The sequence below is a fragment of the Frieseomelitta varia genome, unplaced genomic scaffold (assembly GCF_011392965.1).
Source record: "Frieseomelitta varia isolate USP_RPSP 00005682 unplaced genomic scaffold, Fvar_1.2 scaffold_905, whole genome shotgun sequence".
In the NCBI taxonomy this organism is placed as follows: Eukaryota; Metazoa; Arthropoda; class Insecta; order Hymenoptera; family Apidae; genus Frieseomelitta; species Frieseomelitta varia.
The window spans coordinates 229,911-245,593 of NW_025110707.1; the positions used below are offsets into that span (position 1 = coordinate 229,911).

The following is a 15,683-nucleotide window of genomic DNA, read 5'->3' on the forward strand; positions in this document are numbered from 1 at the left end:
CATTGAGTGGAGATAGTTTCAAGAATTAGTGGGGATAGCGATGGACACGTAAGTAGGAATTACTGTAGAAAGAAATGAAACAAAAAAAAAATTTTAACGTTAGTATTGCTCCTCGGTCTGACACGAACACCCGCGTTTGAACCAGCACTTTTCTTCTCCACCGCCACATTGGACGTGGTCTGACCAATCGACGATCTCCTTCCCGCATTATACGCTCATCACGTTCACGATTGGTCGCTGCTGTATACGAGCTAATGGTAGATTAACAGTGATCGAAAATTTCAATTTTTTTTATCCCTCCCTAGATTTTTCTTGCATATTTTTCTACTTTCTAATTTTCTGACGGTAAGTAAATAAATGCAGTAAGTAAGTAAATAAATGCCATAGACGAGTATCATGTATGAATAAGCTTCACCATTGATTAAGAATAATATAGACCAGACATTAAATAGGGTTTCATGTTTCAGGGTCTGAAATACCGACCAGGAAAAATATCACTGGTTTTTCTAGCGCACTCTACGCTTAAATAACAGTGAATTGGAGAACTACGTCAAACAAAATGATACAAATTGGTTGAGGAAAATGGTATCCGTTACAGTGTTGTCAATTGTATCCAGGCACAGACAAGATATAAATATATATACCTCATTTGTGCTAGGGATGAGAATTAAAATCAAAAAGGACAGTGATATATTGTTGTGATATTTGCTTCGAGAATTATTAATTAAATTGAACATGCGATATTTAACGAATTAAAACATTTCAGTATTGAAAATTTGATAGTTACTAGCTTCATATTTCGGTATTGAAAATTTGACAACACTATAATGTATTTCAAAAATTTTGTTTCTAACGCTACTTGATCAACTTGAATCGTTTTATTTGATATAGTTCTCCAACTCACCATAGAGTGCGCTAAAAAACCAATGATTTTTTTTTTTTTACTATGTCGGTATTTCAGATTATGGGCCATGAACCCACACAAGATATTTAGTCTTTACTCTTAATCATATACCTCCTTCCGTGGTTTTACTTGATGTAGTTCAGCATTAAGTGTAGAGTGCGCTAAAAAATCAGTGATTTTTTTACTATATTTCAGGTCACAGACCACGAAACTCCATAAGATGTTTAGTTTATTCATATACTATTGTTAATGATTTTTAGTTGGTGATTCTGAATAGTTTGAAAAATAGTATGTGTTAAATTAAATTGACATATTTAGTACATAATTAACATATATATATTTTAATTTATGTAAAAATATTTATATATAGAGAGCATCGTAATATTTCAGAAAAATATTCAAAGTTTGAACGATTCGATTATCGATTGATATATTGCGGGAATCCCACAGTGTGCTGTATTTTAGTAAAGTGTCAAAGCGCATTGTTTTGTTTTTTGACAAAAAATGTTATTTTAGTTAGCGTTTTCTTGTTTTTAAGAGAAATTCGTGATTTACTATCAGTTAGTTTAATTTTCGTAAGTTATTGCAAAAAATAAAAGAGTTATTAAAGTAACAAGTTGTACTTTATATAAATCTATTAAAAGGCCGATGCTCAAAAATTAAAAGGTATCTTTATTTTGTAAAACAAAAAGATTTTAATTAAGGAGTATAAAGTTTGAAGCTGAATTTTTAAAAATATCCACATACATACATATATAGAGAGAAAAATACTAAAATCTAAAATCATCGAGGAGAAATGGATATTGAAAAGTTCAAATGTGGACATATTTTCAAGCAATAATTTAAATAATCTTGGAAATTACCTACACCTTATATTCATCTTCAACTGTTGATAAAGAATTATATAATGATCCAGAATTAACAATAACCATAACGCTATATCTAATGTAGAAATTTTGGAAGAAAATAACAGTGATAATAATAATATAATATTTTAGATTCTACTGAGACTTTTTAGCAACAGACAAATGTAATTTTATCATCCCAAAATCATATATGTAAAATAAAATCTGTAAAATTTTTGGATAATTCATCATTAGATGACTGTGATAATGACTGGATTGCAGAGATGGAAGAAAAAGCTAATCAAATATATACACTTCTACCAATGTATAAATATGATCATGTATTTGGAATTTTATACAAAAATCGTTATGCAATGAATTGTTTAGAGCTTAGTTTACGAGACTTACTACCAATGAGAAAATCAACAGTAAAAATTCCCTATATTATAAAAGCAGATAATGATATAAACAGTTCATTCAAATATTCAAAATACATCAAGTAATTCAGATGCACAAAATAAATCATTAAATAGTTCAACAAGAAATAAAGTATTAATAAATAATAGCAAAAGTTATGAAGGACAAAAATTTCTATGATTATATGCAATATTTGAGTCGTATGCAAAACATTAAGGAAGAGAAATTATTTGTTATTGTTACAAAAAGAAACAAGAATTAGAACAATCAATAGACAGAAATAAAAATATTTTAGAGCCTAATAATACGGAAGGATACTTAGAAACATTAGATATTCATTTAAATAATGAAAAGCATATAAATTGTACCTATTCACTATCTAGTAATATATCAAATACTGAAAATATCTAATGTATCATGTATTGATGTCACATTATGTGATACTACCACAAATAATGTATCAGAAATATTAACACTATTAAAAAATACTGCTTAAAACATAGAAATTAAGCCATTAACTTCCACTGGGAATTATTCTGTACAAAACACTAATTGTATGTTTGGAAGTACTGGAAAATCAATTTTTAAAAAGAAATAGTGGGCGCATAAAATATACTAGATCACTTCTAATTCTATTCAACTAGATAAAATATTAGAATTATATTTCTATATTTGGATAAGAATTATATTAATAAAGTATGTAAAAGATATTTAAATAGAGACGCTGGTCTAGATAAACAATTTGAAGAATTAATTGATATCATAATAGAAAATAGACAATTATGTCCTACTAAAACAATTATAAAGGAACCATATCAAGAAAAAGATTGTAATAGACGGAAAATTTATGTATTTAACAGGAGTTTTTCCTAATGCAGATTCTATATATTTAAAAAAAGTTGTAGCACAAATAGGTAATGATTGTGTTAAACTAAATCATTTCATACAATCACAATGGGAATATCTCACTTATCTAACAAGAGATGAGAAAATAAAAAAAATAGGAATTACGGAACAACAAAAGCAATATATTAAAAAATTCGATGTCAAAAAATTTTTAGAAATATATCCTGATCCATTTAAATATTTTCAAAATCTAGAGAGAAAATCTGAATGCAATTATGATACATTTGAATTTCTTAAATCACACTTCAATAAATTTGAGGTATGTACATTAAAATACAATATGTAACTTATGGTATATAGAGCATTGTTTGAAATTTATAGATGACGACTTTAACAAATGTTTTTGAACAGAATAAATATCATTTATCTATAACAGCAAACATACTACAAAATATGAAACCTGATAAAAAGTCAAATTATACATGTCAATGTGGGAAATCTCTATCAGATAACATTTTTTTAGTACATGAATGTGCATTTATAAAATGTAAAGACCAAATTTAACCCGGGATTACCCACGTGAGGGTCTAGTCGCTGGGATGTACCTGCGCTAGACCCCCAGGTGGGTAATCCCGGGTTAAAAAATATCAAGGAGATATAAACTATAATTTTACAATGAAAAAGAAAATAATTTCTTGTTCTTTTTTTCTTTTTTTGTTAGAGAAAGAATCAACTTCTGAATGTCAAACTGTTACGCTGAATGTATACCATCCAAATATTCAACATGTGATGATGGCCACATATTTTGTAATTCGTGTACCATAAACGGAACTGAAGTTTGTATCGCACTAGGAACTACGTGTATTTCATGTTTTGTGGATGGAGAATTTAAACTTCCAATCTTTCAAAAAGTATTATCACCAACGCAGTTTAGTATTTTTATTGGTAAGAAACAAGAAATAGAAGTAATGGGTGCTGGAAGTTTAGCTTCTTGTCCATTTTTTCAGTTTGATAAAATTTTTAAATGTCTTAATTACGAATGAAGCAATATGTGTAGGTAGGTAAAAATTATTGAATTACGTAGGTAATATTTACTGAATTTACGATACAAAACAATTTTTTATTTCTATTCAAAGACAAGAATCATTTAAGTAAGTATATTTAAGTTTTGTTCCATAAAAGTTTTAATTGTTTTATGTATGTTTGTTCTGTTATATTTATTTGAATGTATTTAAAATTTTGCATTTTTTATACATTAAAAGTAGTCAATAACAAGAAAGGTAGAGATAATATATAAATAGGATAAAATTAAATTTTATTAATATGTACATTGATTTAATGTATGATAAATTTAATAAAACCTTATTGCTTTTCTTTCATTGTAGTATTTTTACCATCTAGTTGCCTACTCTAATATCGATAATTCCTTCTCCTCCATGGAAAGATTCGGTGGTTTGAGGTTGTGGAGTAGGAGTTTGTACTGTTGTTCCAAGAGTTTTCTATTGTTATTACAAATATATGATAAAATTTTCATTATGTACTTGACAATTGAAATATTATTTAGAAATTTTCTAATTTATCATTAAATTGCAGATATTTACACAAATTTATATTTTTATGAACACTAAGAGTCTAGGTAAAGATTTCACCTAAACTTATTAAATATTATAATAAGTACCATAATTCGAAAATCGTATATTTTTGCATATGTGCATTCTATACATTTTTATCTTTGCTAATAAATTTACAATCTACTTATCATTGAAGTTACGTAGTATTTAATCCATTTACATAATGAATTTACATAATGAATGATAATTAAATACTAATGTAAAACATTGTTACATAACGTATTTTAACAATTTTGTTTTATTAATATAATTATATGTAACAACTTACGTTTATTAGCGGATTATGACAAATCCTCACAACAGTGCAAAATTCTGATTCCTTGTTTTGTTGATCTTTGGAAAATAAGTCATCTAATATTGTACATGACGGTAACTGGCCTGATGGGAGTTGTATGTGTCCTGGTGGATGTAAATGTTCCGGTAGTGGGAATCGATGTCCCGGTGGTATGAACTGATGTGTCGGTGGTGTAAGCCCCAATAGTGGGAACCAACGTTCCAAGTGGAATCTATTCAAAGGTCTTTCAGAACTTTCCAGAAAAACAGCATTGACTGCTGTCAGTAAGAGACACACAGCGAGAATTTGCTTCATCTTCTAAATGACAGAAATTAATGTTAACGTAAATAAAGCATGTTTGAATTTTCTTTACAATAAGACCGATTCAAAAAATATACAATGAGTCATTGGTCTTAAGATATTCACAAAGGAATATTTATTTTACAGGAGTACTTTAAATTAATTATTGTACCCAAACAATAGCGAATTATAAATTCACGGAAACATGTAATTGAATGAAATAATATATGATAGATTCGTTGTGTTAAAATAATTTCAACACATTATCAAAGTTTATATTGAGAGGAAAAAAAACAGTATATATGCAGTCTGGAAAAACGCTATAAAGAAATATCATTTGAAGCTGTGACTCATAATCAAGATGCTCAATCAATTGTCCTTGGCTGATTGTAATTACATAAGTATTCGAAGGAATTTTATTAATATCACTCTAATTTGGACGTATATATATTTTACGTAAATTTTTACTACTGTTATTGCTAATGCAGAATAATATTATTTTTTACAAAATAACAATAGTTATTTTTTAAAAGTTTTTTCTGAATAATAGTGGCTATACGTATGTAACTATCTTATTTCCTTTAATACGATACTGCAATGTATAATATACAATGTAAGTTAGATATGTATAGATTAGACATTGTATGAAAAGTGGAAAAGAAATTGTCAAGAATGTTGAAAAAAATTGCTGTTTAAAGCATTTTATCGTTTTGTATCAACAAAGTAATCATAATTTTTTTGAAGAGAAAAATGTAATGAATTCTTCAGAACAAACAAAAAAAAGAAAAGTTTAATTAAATGTTGAGAAAATCACCATAATTTGGCCTGCATATATGAAGTTTCTATAAGAAAGGACATTGGGAAACAGGTTCCAAAAAAGATGAAAATGACGATTCATTTTATAAGACATTTGTTACTAATTACCGTTAGTAGATTTTCGTTAGTAGATTTCTAAATAACTTTTTAATAAAAATTTCAATGTTTAGAATTAAAAATAAAAGATATACATTACTTCAAAAAATTTACGTGCGTGTAATATAATTACACGCACGTAATTATATTACATTTTCAGAAATATTCATTGCGTAAACATTGTGATGTAACTCGTCGTTGAAAAAAAATGCAAAAGGCAATTTACGTTTGTCAAATTTACCTGAAGAAGCAGCAGGAAATTTAGGATCGCGTAATTTATGAGGCCTTTTATGACCATAAACTTTTACTTACAAGGCTACTTTTGAAGATTTAACTCTCGAGATTAGCAAATACCATCAATCAAACGTAGTCGTCGAAACTTATTGTCTCTCTGAACAATGGCGATGGTATGGCCGTAAATGAAATACGTTTTTAACTGCGAATCACCGAGAATTTATGCCGAATAAATAGCAATTCGTTGACCACCGATGGGAAAGGTCAATGCAAATGACTGTAGGTCATTGCAATTCAATTGCCTGTGTAACAAACGTGTTGTATAGCTGTGTAAGTTTTTCAAGGACGTAACGAACTCACAAAGTCAGTTAATCAAACTGTTACCATTGTTTTCACTAAGGAAGTGATTATTAATTATTTGATTATTATAATAACGATTTAAGAGAAAATATTTTTGTGAACCATCTAAAAAAATGTTTGGTAATTTTTTAAATAAGCATCATTATTGATGCGAATGAACATTTAAAGACACATAGTTTCATCGAAATATCACATTGCTATAATATCTCTGTGTATTTCGCCAACTATTAATTCATTTTCGTTATTCAAGATTTGTAAAAATCATTCGCACTGGGATAAAGAAATTCTCAAATAGAAGCCGTAACAGATGTTTCCAAAAATTTAAATTCACATAAGAAAATTATGCTAGCAAGCAATAAGCTTTCGAGTCACCTTTGACTCATAGCTTAACATTCGTTGCATGTAATTTATAGTTTTCTTCTTCTTTGATGTAACTGATAATTAGATCATAAATCAAGGTATAATCTCGAATGCAGATTTTAAAAAAGAGATATTCAATTACAAAATGGCAAAATAAGATTTCTTCGGACAATGTTAACGATGTTGATACGCTTTATTTTCAATTGAATATTTCGTTACTGAGACTTTTCACTATCTGTACTCACAATCAGTGTACCCAATCTATAGTTATTACCTTACTTCTAATATGAAAATAATTATCATCGACGATGAGAAGATTAGACAAGGAATATTGGAATGACGGTGAAAGCTTACACTAATCCTAAAATGCCCAAATTTGAGAATGTCCCGTTATTAGGATTATATTGCCCGAGGGTCTAACGTATATAAGGGCTGACGTCGGTTCCAACGTTCATAAGGGCTGACATCGGTTCCAACGTTCATAAGGGCTAACATCGGTTCTAGACGTCTCTAAAGTTCGACTCTGTGCACATCATGCGATTATTAAGCGTCGCCGTTCTCTTCGTAAGTATCAATTTCTTTCTGAAATATATCTTCCGCCTTTCAGAAAATTATCATTCCGAGTAAAATTTGTTTCTCTTTCTTCGAGGAAAAAATCAGACTACAATAAAACAAATTCACGAAATAATTTTGTTTCAAATTTCTGCAGATTTTCCTGGCAGTGGTGTCTTCGCGATCCAACTTCACCACCACAGAGGAAGTCGCCAGTGACGTAGTCCAGGACCAGAAAGAATCCAAAATAATCGAAGAGAATGCTGTGGTGGATTACGTGAAAACAAAACGCCATATAAATAAGGATCTGAGGATGATTAACGATAAGATTATAAGTAACGCGATAACCATGGGAATGGCCACATTCGAAGCCATCAAAGCCATCAAACTTGCCATTTTGAATCTATTGTCTACTAAAATCGAAGTTTTGATGAACCAAATTGAAAATTTGGATGTTCTTGATTTACTCGACTCGCCTACCGTCCAATTCGTCATGTCGACACTGGGAAAATTAAGTAGCGATGATTTTCTACTTCCTGAATCACGACAAGGTAACAATTTTGATTCGTTTAAAAATGTGGAAACTGGCAAAAATTCAACATCAACAAAGCTGTAAGAACCTTTGTCAATATACATCGAAAAATCGTCCATTTAGAAGAAATTTTGAACCTATTATTAAATAAGTGTCTACGTGAATCATTTATTAAATGATAAGTTTATATTATATAAGATTATATTTTGTATGTTTTATATATTCGTGAATATTATGCGGATTTTGTGTATTTCTGCATTCTTAAGTTCTTTACAAACGTATAAACAATCTTAGTCTAACTTATTTTACTTTAGATAATTTATACGGATATTAATCATATTCTTATAGAGGAAAATGTGGAAGAACAATTTTTAATCTGGGTGATTTTTTTATTTGATCTTGTGTCGAAGACTCTGGCAGAATTAATGATCTGTTCGTTGAAGATCACATAAAAGTAAACCGAAACTTTTTCCTCTTGAGATTAAACCTGGAACTTTCGTGTCACGTTATGTACTCATTTTCTAAATAGGTACAAATAATAAAGGGAAATTAAAAAAAAATGTTATGTAAAAATGTAGTTTGAAGTTTCTAAGAATTTCAGGAATATGAACATTCTGATCAAGTGAATTGAAGAATTATGAAGAAGTATTTAAGCATATTGTATATGTGATGGCTTCAATTGATTGCAATTGGCAAGAAAAATAAGTGCGAAGAAAAAAAGTGACTATTTTACGAAAAAGAAATTGTATTTTCCTCGAATGGTATAAAAAACTCAATCACAAACTCTTGCAACTTGAGAAACACCTTAAAAACCAATAAGGAATTCAGTATAGGATACAGTAAAAATATATAGAATACAGAATGCTATAAGAAGATAGAGTAATAGTAGAAAAATACAAAGGTAGAAAAAGAAAATTGTTATAAACACGATCAGTGTCAGTTTTGGGGAATTTTCGGTTTGCTCTATCCTTTTAAAAAATTCGGTGTATCGTTGTTTGACGTGGATTCGTTGCGTGTATTCATTAACTGCCAAGATTTTTCATGCCGGTTCTTTCCATAGTAAATATCTTCTAGAACGAACGTTGTAGTCATAAGAATGGAAACTCCCGCGAAGATCACCCACATAATTAGTTCAAGCGTGACCTAAACGAATTGTAAAAGAATTTTAATTGATCATTATATTTCTCAATCGACGAACGGTGATAAATGTTAAGATTCTGAAAATTTAAGTCTAGCCACTTGTAAACCAAACTTATAATCTTAAAACTTATAAACCCCGACCCGTTCTCATGATTTCGAAGAATGTAATTATAATTTTATGTGATTAATAGATTGATTTAACACTTATTGTTTCCCAATCATTGTGGCATTTTATATCTATAACAGAATATTTACTTACTAATATGTATTAATATATCATTATTATTATATTTAATATCATGTAGCTATTAATTTATACATTTCATATTATTAATGTATTTATTATATTTATATTAATATTAATAATAATTGTAATCAATTACAAATCACTCTGTAATAATAATAAAAATTTCATATTAATTAATTTTATGTTAATAAAATTATTCTTTCTTTGGCTGTAGAATCAGATATATATTTTTATATCCTATCAAACATTTCAAAAATAGTTGTTTATTTGATTCCTTATAAAATTTCATAGTTTGTCATTTATTTTTAAGAAACCTGGGAAATTATCCCTTTTCAGTTATATAGTCTGTGCACTATTTATATATGTATAATATGAAATATTTATTTGAGTGAAAATGTACTTCTACTACAGCTTTCAGAATGATCTTTAAACGATCGTTGGCTGAAATCCATTGCCAGATCATGAATGGCAGAAGAATCATCAGTAGTAATGCATCCAGAACGTGCAACACGATTAATGATATTGAATAGGGAACTAGCGATTTTCTTTGAGATTTTTGCCTAAAACGGCACATATATGTTATTATTGTTATCATCATCATCGTCGTCATCATCATATTATTATTATTCCCTATATAAACTAAGTACCTGTTTTCTGATTTTTCTTTCTTTCCTTGGCTGTCTTTAATTTCGTCTACTTCGTCGTTATTGCCTCTGTTGTCTGTTTGATTTTCAACGGTCAGTGTCATAGCTTTCCTTGTGTCGCACATGTTAAACGATACTCAGAAAAACGAAATGTAAAAGTGGTGTCTTGAGAGAGATAATTGTTTCTAGATAAAAGGCGTTCAATATTGAAAAATTTGTAATCAATCCACTCCATTCTAGATTTGTCAAATCAAACGAATTGGATGATAGAAAATCGAGCGAACGGAAACATTGCTATTTCTCATATGTTTTTTGTTTAATTTTTATTCACAAGGTGATCAAAACATTGTCAGAAACTTGGCGATAAAATACCAGTTAACGTTTTAATAAAAATTACTCGCAGCACACTAAACCGCTAAATTTTAGACAATTACATTGACTATAATTAGACTTCGCATAGTACAATAACTACCTAATAACACAAGTTTATCGTCGGTCGTTAAATTAAATTTAAATTATTTTCCCATAAAAGTTATACGTAGTACAATAAAACAGCGAATTTCAAATAATTCTTAATTATAATTCCGTTTTACATATTCGTCGATCAATCATCATCTAATTATTATTAACAAATGTAAGATACATATTCAAATTTAATTATCCTGTACAATATTATCCTGTAAATAAAGTATCAAAACCTCTAATTACGTCATACATCCATTACTAACGAACTACACGTTCTATCATCATTAATTGTAATACTATTTGGTACTTTGTAATGTTCTTTGCCTGCCATTTATTCCTCGTTTATCGCGCTTCCAATCGTTATAAAAACTTATTCCCAGTTACTAGTCTTTAAAAACCGCTTTCTTATTTTATGGCACAATGTGACGCTGACTCAATCGGTTAATTATTATGGTAATTAGGCGACTTCAAGGATCCGCAATGCAAATACACTTTACCAATTTCTCGTTTACATATCTTTCGTGAAACAGTCGTCCGTTGCTTTATTGTATCTCATCAACGATGCTCCTACGATTGAAAAAAATAGTGGACCCGATGGGAAGAATTTCAAAAAATTCATTATTAATCGTGACACGATTTTCGACCAGCCAAAGAACTGTGAATATGATTCCTCCCGTAATGCTTCCTTCTAGCCATCTGTTGCCTGTACACGAATAGCGGTCTAAAAACTTTGGCGTCCTGTGCTTCTAGATCCTCTAGGCCATCTTTAAGATTATCTTGTTTTGCTTCTGCTTCAATGGACCTGATTATCCTGGGTTTTTCATTCCGCGATGACTGATAGCTGGCTGGAGATTCCTGAAGATTACCTCTTTCGATGTGGCCGTTCATCTCGAGATGATCTTTCATTTTCCCGTAGGCTTCAATCTGAAATTAATCCATAAAAGATACATGTTTTCATAATGCAAACAACGCAATGATATTAATGTTGTATTATTTTAATTTAAGTCAAGCTAAAGAAATATGGATTGTCAATCTTTTAAAGCTTAAAAGAAGACAAAAGAATCTCTCTTTGTAAATGCTTATATAAAGACAAGAAAACAATAACAATATTTAAGTGTTCGAATATCAATATTCAAAACTCTGAAGAAGGTTTTCAAATACCGAACGAGCAGCTCTCGAAGCATCATCAACTTCTTTCATAATATCTTCCTGTATCGTTCTTTCGATATAGCCATTATTCTTCAAATTCTTCTTCTGCATTCCGTACGCTCGAATTCCTGGAAGATCCTCCTCGGAATTGATGTGAATCTTTTCCACTTTGCCATCGAATCCATGCTGATTCTCTATGTGTAATCTCCTGGTACGACTATTTCCGCGGAATTTCCTTGGAAGTCTGGCTGGTATGTCTTCCACATTCCTCAATCTTGACACAGTAGGATCAGATAGCCTTAAGGAAGACTCCGCGTTCAATGATCTCGCGAAGTTGATGTCGAAGGACGCTATTACAAATAGAACCTGCTAAAGGAGTTGAGAAGGAAATTTAAATGCAACGTAGACAATCTTTTAATCGCATTTTAATTACATGCGCGTTTATCGCGGTTTTAAGATAATCGTTATCTCAAAAGTGACTGAATATTTTCCGTTTGCGTGTTTGTTACATAATCTACATTGTTTTCAATGTTTTGGTAAACAAATTTTGTTTGTATGACATTTTTATATCCAAATAATGTTAGTAATGTTACTACTATATAACTCAACGTAAAATTTTCCAACATTTCTTTTAATTCATTAAAAAATTATTCTCTTTGCAATACTGTTCGCAATATCATTATCCAATCGCATTATCCAATATCATTTGAAATTATTACGATTATGATAATGGAATTGAAAAAAAATCTAATTTGTACAAACATCATTTTGAAAAAAAATAATTATCAAAAGATTCGGATTTATCCGGCTTAATAACATAATTATTTAATATTAATATACTTATATTAATATAATATCAGTAAGTACAGTACATTATTGTTATCACTGGATTACGAATTGTTGTGCATTTATGCGAAATATAAGAAATTGAGCATTCGCTATGATTCTTGATAAATAAAATAAATCGCTCCTTGAAATCTATATTTTCTTAGTTGCGTTAATATGGAAATTATGAATTTGCATAAAAATTCGTAGTCTAATTATTACATATAATAAATCTCCTCTTACCACGAATATAGTCCACATGTTGTGAAGATCAATGTTCCTCGACTGAAGGATATCGAAGGCCAGAATAGCGATTTCTGTTCCCGGCGACGCTCAGATCGCGATTGAGAGAACAAATTGACCGGGCATCGGTTATATATGTACGTGGTGTGTTTGCGATCTCCAGGAACGTGATTAAGCTGCTGCCACGCTCGATGTGCACAGAAAGAGGACGACGTAGTCGAAGCTTACAGTTTAGATGTGACTCAGCTTCGCGACCGATCCTCAGAAAGAAAAAGAAAGAGAAGTAAAGAGGATCGTCTTGCTCCTTTTATCTCTATCGAACTGGCTTTCCATGCGAAAGCTCGAACACCTTGAACACGTTCTCTTAGCTTGACCTTACTTCCTCGACCTTTCATTCCGCGTAATACGATAGCGGTATCGTTTGTAACTTCTTTCATTTTACTTTTTTTCTTTTTCTTTTTACTCTGATTTTATATTTTCTATGACATGCATGATTGCGGTTCTTTGAAAAAAATGTGACGTACTGAGAATTTTTGTAGACTTATAAAACCGAGAATTTTTTTAGTTTCTGAATTCTTTTATTCTTCATTTACTTGCTTTTTTTATTTTTTATGCTTTCTTATTTTTTTAATTTTTTGAATTGAAATTGCAATGTTGTAATATTGTAACACTATTTGACTATTAATATTTGATTTGTTCTTCATTGATTGTAAGAATTCGCGAATCTGCAATAATAATTATTGTTATTTCACAATTGATAAAAAAAATGGTTAAGTAAACGTAAATATAATATACAAATAGAGATTAGAAGTATTATGTATATCCCTTGATAAGGAAACCACAATTTCTTCTGGTATCCATTCTTGATAAACGTCAGCGAAATAGCTAGTTAATCTAAACAACATAGGCTAACCTAAAACATCTATAATTACAAAACTAAATCCTAATTCTTTTTTATTATATTTCGAAGAAACCTTTATGATACAAAATTTTGCTTCGCGTCTCTTCATTTGTTTTTACAATTGTCGTCCATGACGAATCAGCCCTAAGCTTATTGTCTTACAAATTTCAAAAACAAACCTACCCTATTTAACACGTTGAAAATTCCCTTGAAAAGAACTGCATTTATTCATCGCATCAGTACGAAGAATTTCATCGACATTTTTTTCAAACCACTCATCATGTGTTCCCCAGGTGTTAAATGTCTACTCAGTGGTTATCAAACATTTGTACACATCGGGCTGATACAGAAACGCCATTCCTAACCCATCTTTTATTTTCCCATCGTTTTTATTTAAACTGCGCATATTTTGGTACAAATTCTGATTTGTTCCGGGTTGGAAATACATATGAAAATTGAATTTGCATACGATAGCACGATTGAAAATAAATTAATATTTAAATATATTTGAACTGCGTGAAATTTCCCGCGGAAATTTACTCACATTGCGCGCGCATTGTATCGCGCAATAGAAAAAGAACAGTGTTACATGTGCTGCTCTGTTTTATAACAAAATTGAGAATTAAAATGTTATTTTATCAAATAAATAGAAAGTTTCATAATCAAAATGACGGAAATGAAGTAGATTCAAAAAGAATTTCCAAAGTGTGAGAATGAAAATTGTCACAGTGAGGCAATAGACATAATATTTAAATTTTTACTGCAAGAGAAATAAAGACACGAATTTCATATTTAAAACTACAAGTATATAAATATAATATACTTCAAAGTACATAAATGTAACTTATATATTAATTTATTTATTAATCTTCAAAGTATATAAATATAACTTCTTATACTCTTTGAAATTATCAAATATCCAATATTTCATAGATATTTTAAGGAATTTACACTATCATATACATCATATAAAAAAAAAAATGCTTGAGATTTCCTCTCCAAAGTCTAAAATATGTAAATGAATTTAGTATACATCTTCGTCGTACATCTGCTCGACATCTTCTATGAATGAATCAAGAAAAGAATGAATGACTAACAGTTCCATCTGAAGATATTAACATGTCGTTAATTGATGTCTGTAATATGACTATTGTCATATGTAACGCAGTTATCGAAATTCATTCGTAGAAAACTGGTTTTGCGAATATGTATTCATCGAACGCGTTTAACCATTGAACATTAATCTCTAGATGAATTTTAATTTGATTATTATTAATATTTCACGCGTATCTAATTGTTCACAAAACCTTTTTTTTTAAGTTCTCGTGTTATTTATTATTATGTAAATATTTGTACGAATGTCTGGAATTAATTAGTTTATATTCTTTAATTCTAATCATTGTTTATCATTATTTAAAATTTTTTTGAATGATATCAATTTTATTGAAGAAACATACGTACATATATTAACATACATGTGTATGTATATGACAAACAGATCTAGGAACTACGTTTTTATTTTGTTTCATCGAAGAATGAATTTAAACAACAGTATTGGATTAACATTAATATTTACTTTGAAAATCATTGTGAATTTTTTAACTGCCAATGTATCTCTATCTGATTTCCAAAATAAATAATTCATTCAATTTTTCTATAGATATTTATATTTTGAGATTTGTATTTTGAAATTTATAATTTATGATTTTGCTTGAAGACAGAGAAAGTCTTAAGTTGATGGAAAGTCTTACGGAAATAACTTTCATTTAGAAATAACACCGATGCCATTGAAGTCTTCATTTCTTGACAACCTTGTCATCATTCACAACGTTCCAAGCATCCTTGTAGCCTTAACGTAAATTTCATGGTTTTTTACTGTTGCTTTTTATTCTTTTTATAATG

At 29.5% G+C, this 15,683-nt stretch overlaps 5 protein-coding genes across 7 annotated transcripts; 2 read left to right on the forward strand and 3 right to left on the reverse strand.

Annotated features, from left to right (window-relative positions):
* Positions 1 to 1,623: 1,623 nt before the first annotated feature.
* LOC122537355 lies at positions 1,624 to 4,188 on the forward strand. Its single transcript, XM_043670447.1, has 2 exons — positions 1,624 to 3,331; positions 3,734 to 4,188. The coding sequence occupies exons 1-2, from the start codon at positions 3,014 to 3,016 to the stop codon at positions 3,770 to 3,772; spliced, it is 357 nt and encodes a 118-aa protein (XP_043526382.1). The 5' UTR covers positions 1,624 to 3,013; the 3' UTR covers positions 3,773 to 4,188.
* Positions 4,189 to 4,346: 158 nt separating this feature from the next.
* On the reverse strand, positions 4,347 to 6,577 carry LOC122537354. 2 transcript variants are annotated; one of them, XM_043670445.1, is made up of 3 exons: positions 6,371 to 6,577; positions 4,912 to 5,235; positions 4,347 to 4,511 (listed from the first exon to the last, which is right to left on the reverse strand). In XM_043670445.1, the coding sequence occupies exons 1-3, from the start codon at positions 6,425 to 6,427 to the stop codon at positions 4,410 to 4,412; spliced, it is 483 nt and encodes a 160-aa protein (XP_043526380.1). In that variant the 5' UTR covers positions 6,428 to 6,577; the 3' UTR covers positions 4,347 to 4,409. The 2 variants fall into 2 exon arrangements, with proteins under 2 accessions (XP_043526380.1, XP_043526381.1); XM_043670446.1 differs by having other exon boundaries at positions 6,442 to 6,576.
* Positions 6,578 to 6,929: 352 nt separating this feature from the next.
* LOC122537350 lies at positions 6,930 to 8,315 on the forward strand. The gene is made up of 2 exons (XM_043670437.1): positions 6,930 to 7,647; positions 7,793 to 8,315. Exons 1-2 carry the CDS (start codon positions 7,618 to 7,620, stop codon positions 8,249 to 8,251), a joined length of 489 nt encoding a protein of 162 aa, XP_043526372.1. The 5' UTR covers positions 6,930 to 7,617; the 3' UTR covers positions 8,252 to 8,315.
* Positions 8,316 to 8,485: 170 nt separating this feature from the next.
* On the reverse strand, positions 8,486 to 10,373 carry LOC122537352. Its single transcript, XM_043670441.1, has 2 exons — positions 9,955 to 10,373; positions 8,486 to 9,310 (listed from the first exon to the last, which is right to left on the reverse strand). The coding sequence occupies exons 1-2, from the start codon at positions 10,321 to 10,323 to the stop codon at positions 9,131 to 9,133; spliced, it is 549 nt and encodes a 182-aa protein (XP_043526376.1). The 5' UTR covers positions 10,324 to 10,373; the 3' UTR covers positions 8,486 to 9,130.
* Positions 10,374 to 10,493: 120 nt separating this feature from the next.
* On the reverse strand, positions 10,494 to 13,091 carry LOC122537351. 2 transcript variants are annotated; one of them, XM_043670439.1, is made up of 3 exons: positions 12,881 to 13,091; positions 11,825 to 12,178; positions 10,494 to 11,587 (listed from the first exon to the last, which is right to left on the reverse strand). In XM_043670439.1, the coding sequence occupies exons 1-3, from the start codon at positions 12,896 to 12,898 to the stop codon at positions 11,285 to 11,287; spliced, it is 675 nt and encodes a 224-aa protein (XP_043526374.1). In that variant the 5' UTR covers positions 12,899 to 13,091; the 3' UTR covers positions 10,494 to 11,284. The 2 variants fall into 2 exon arrangements, with proteins under 2 accessions (XP_043526374.1, XP_043526373.1); XM_043670438.1 differs by having other exon boundaries at positions 11,825 to 12,181; positions 12,881 to 13,084.
* Between the last annotated feature and the right edge of the window lie 2,592 nt (positions 13,092 to 15,683).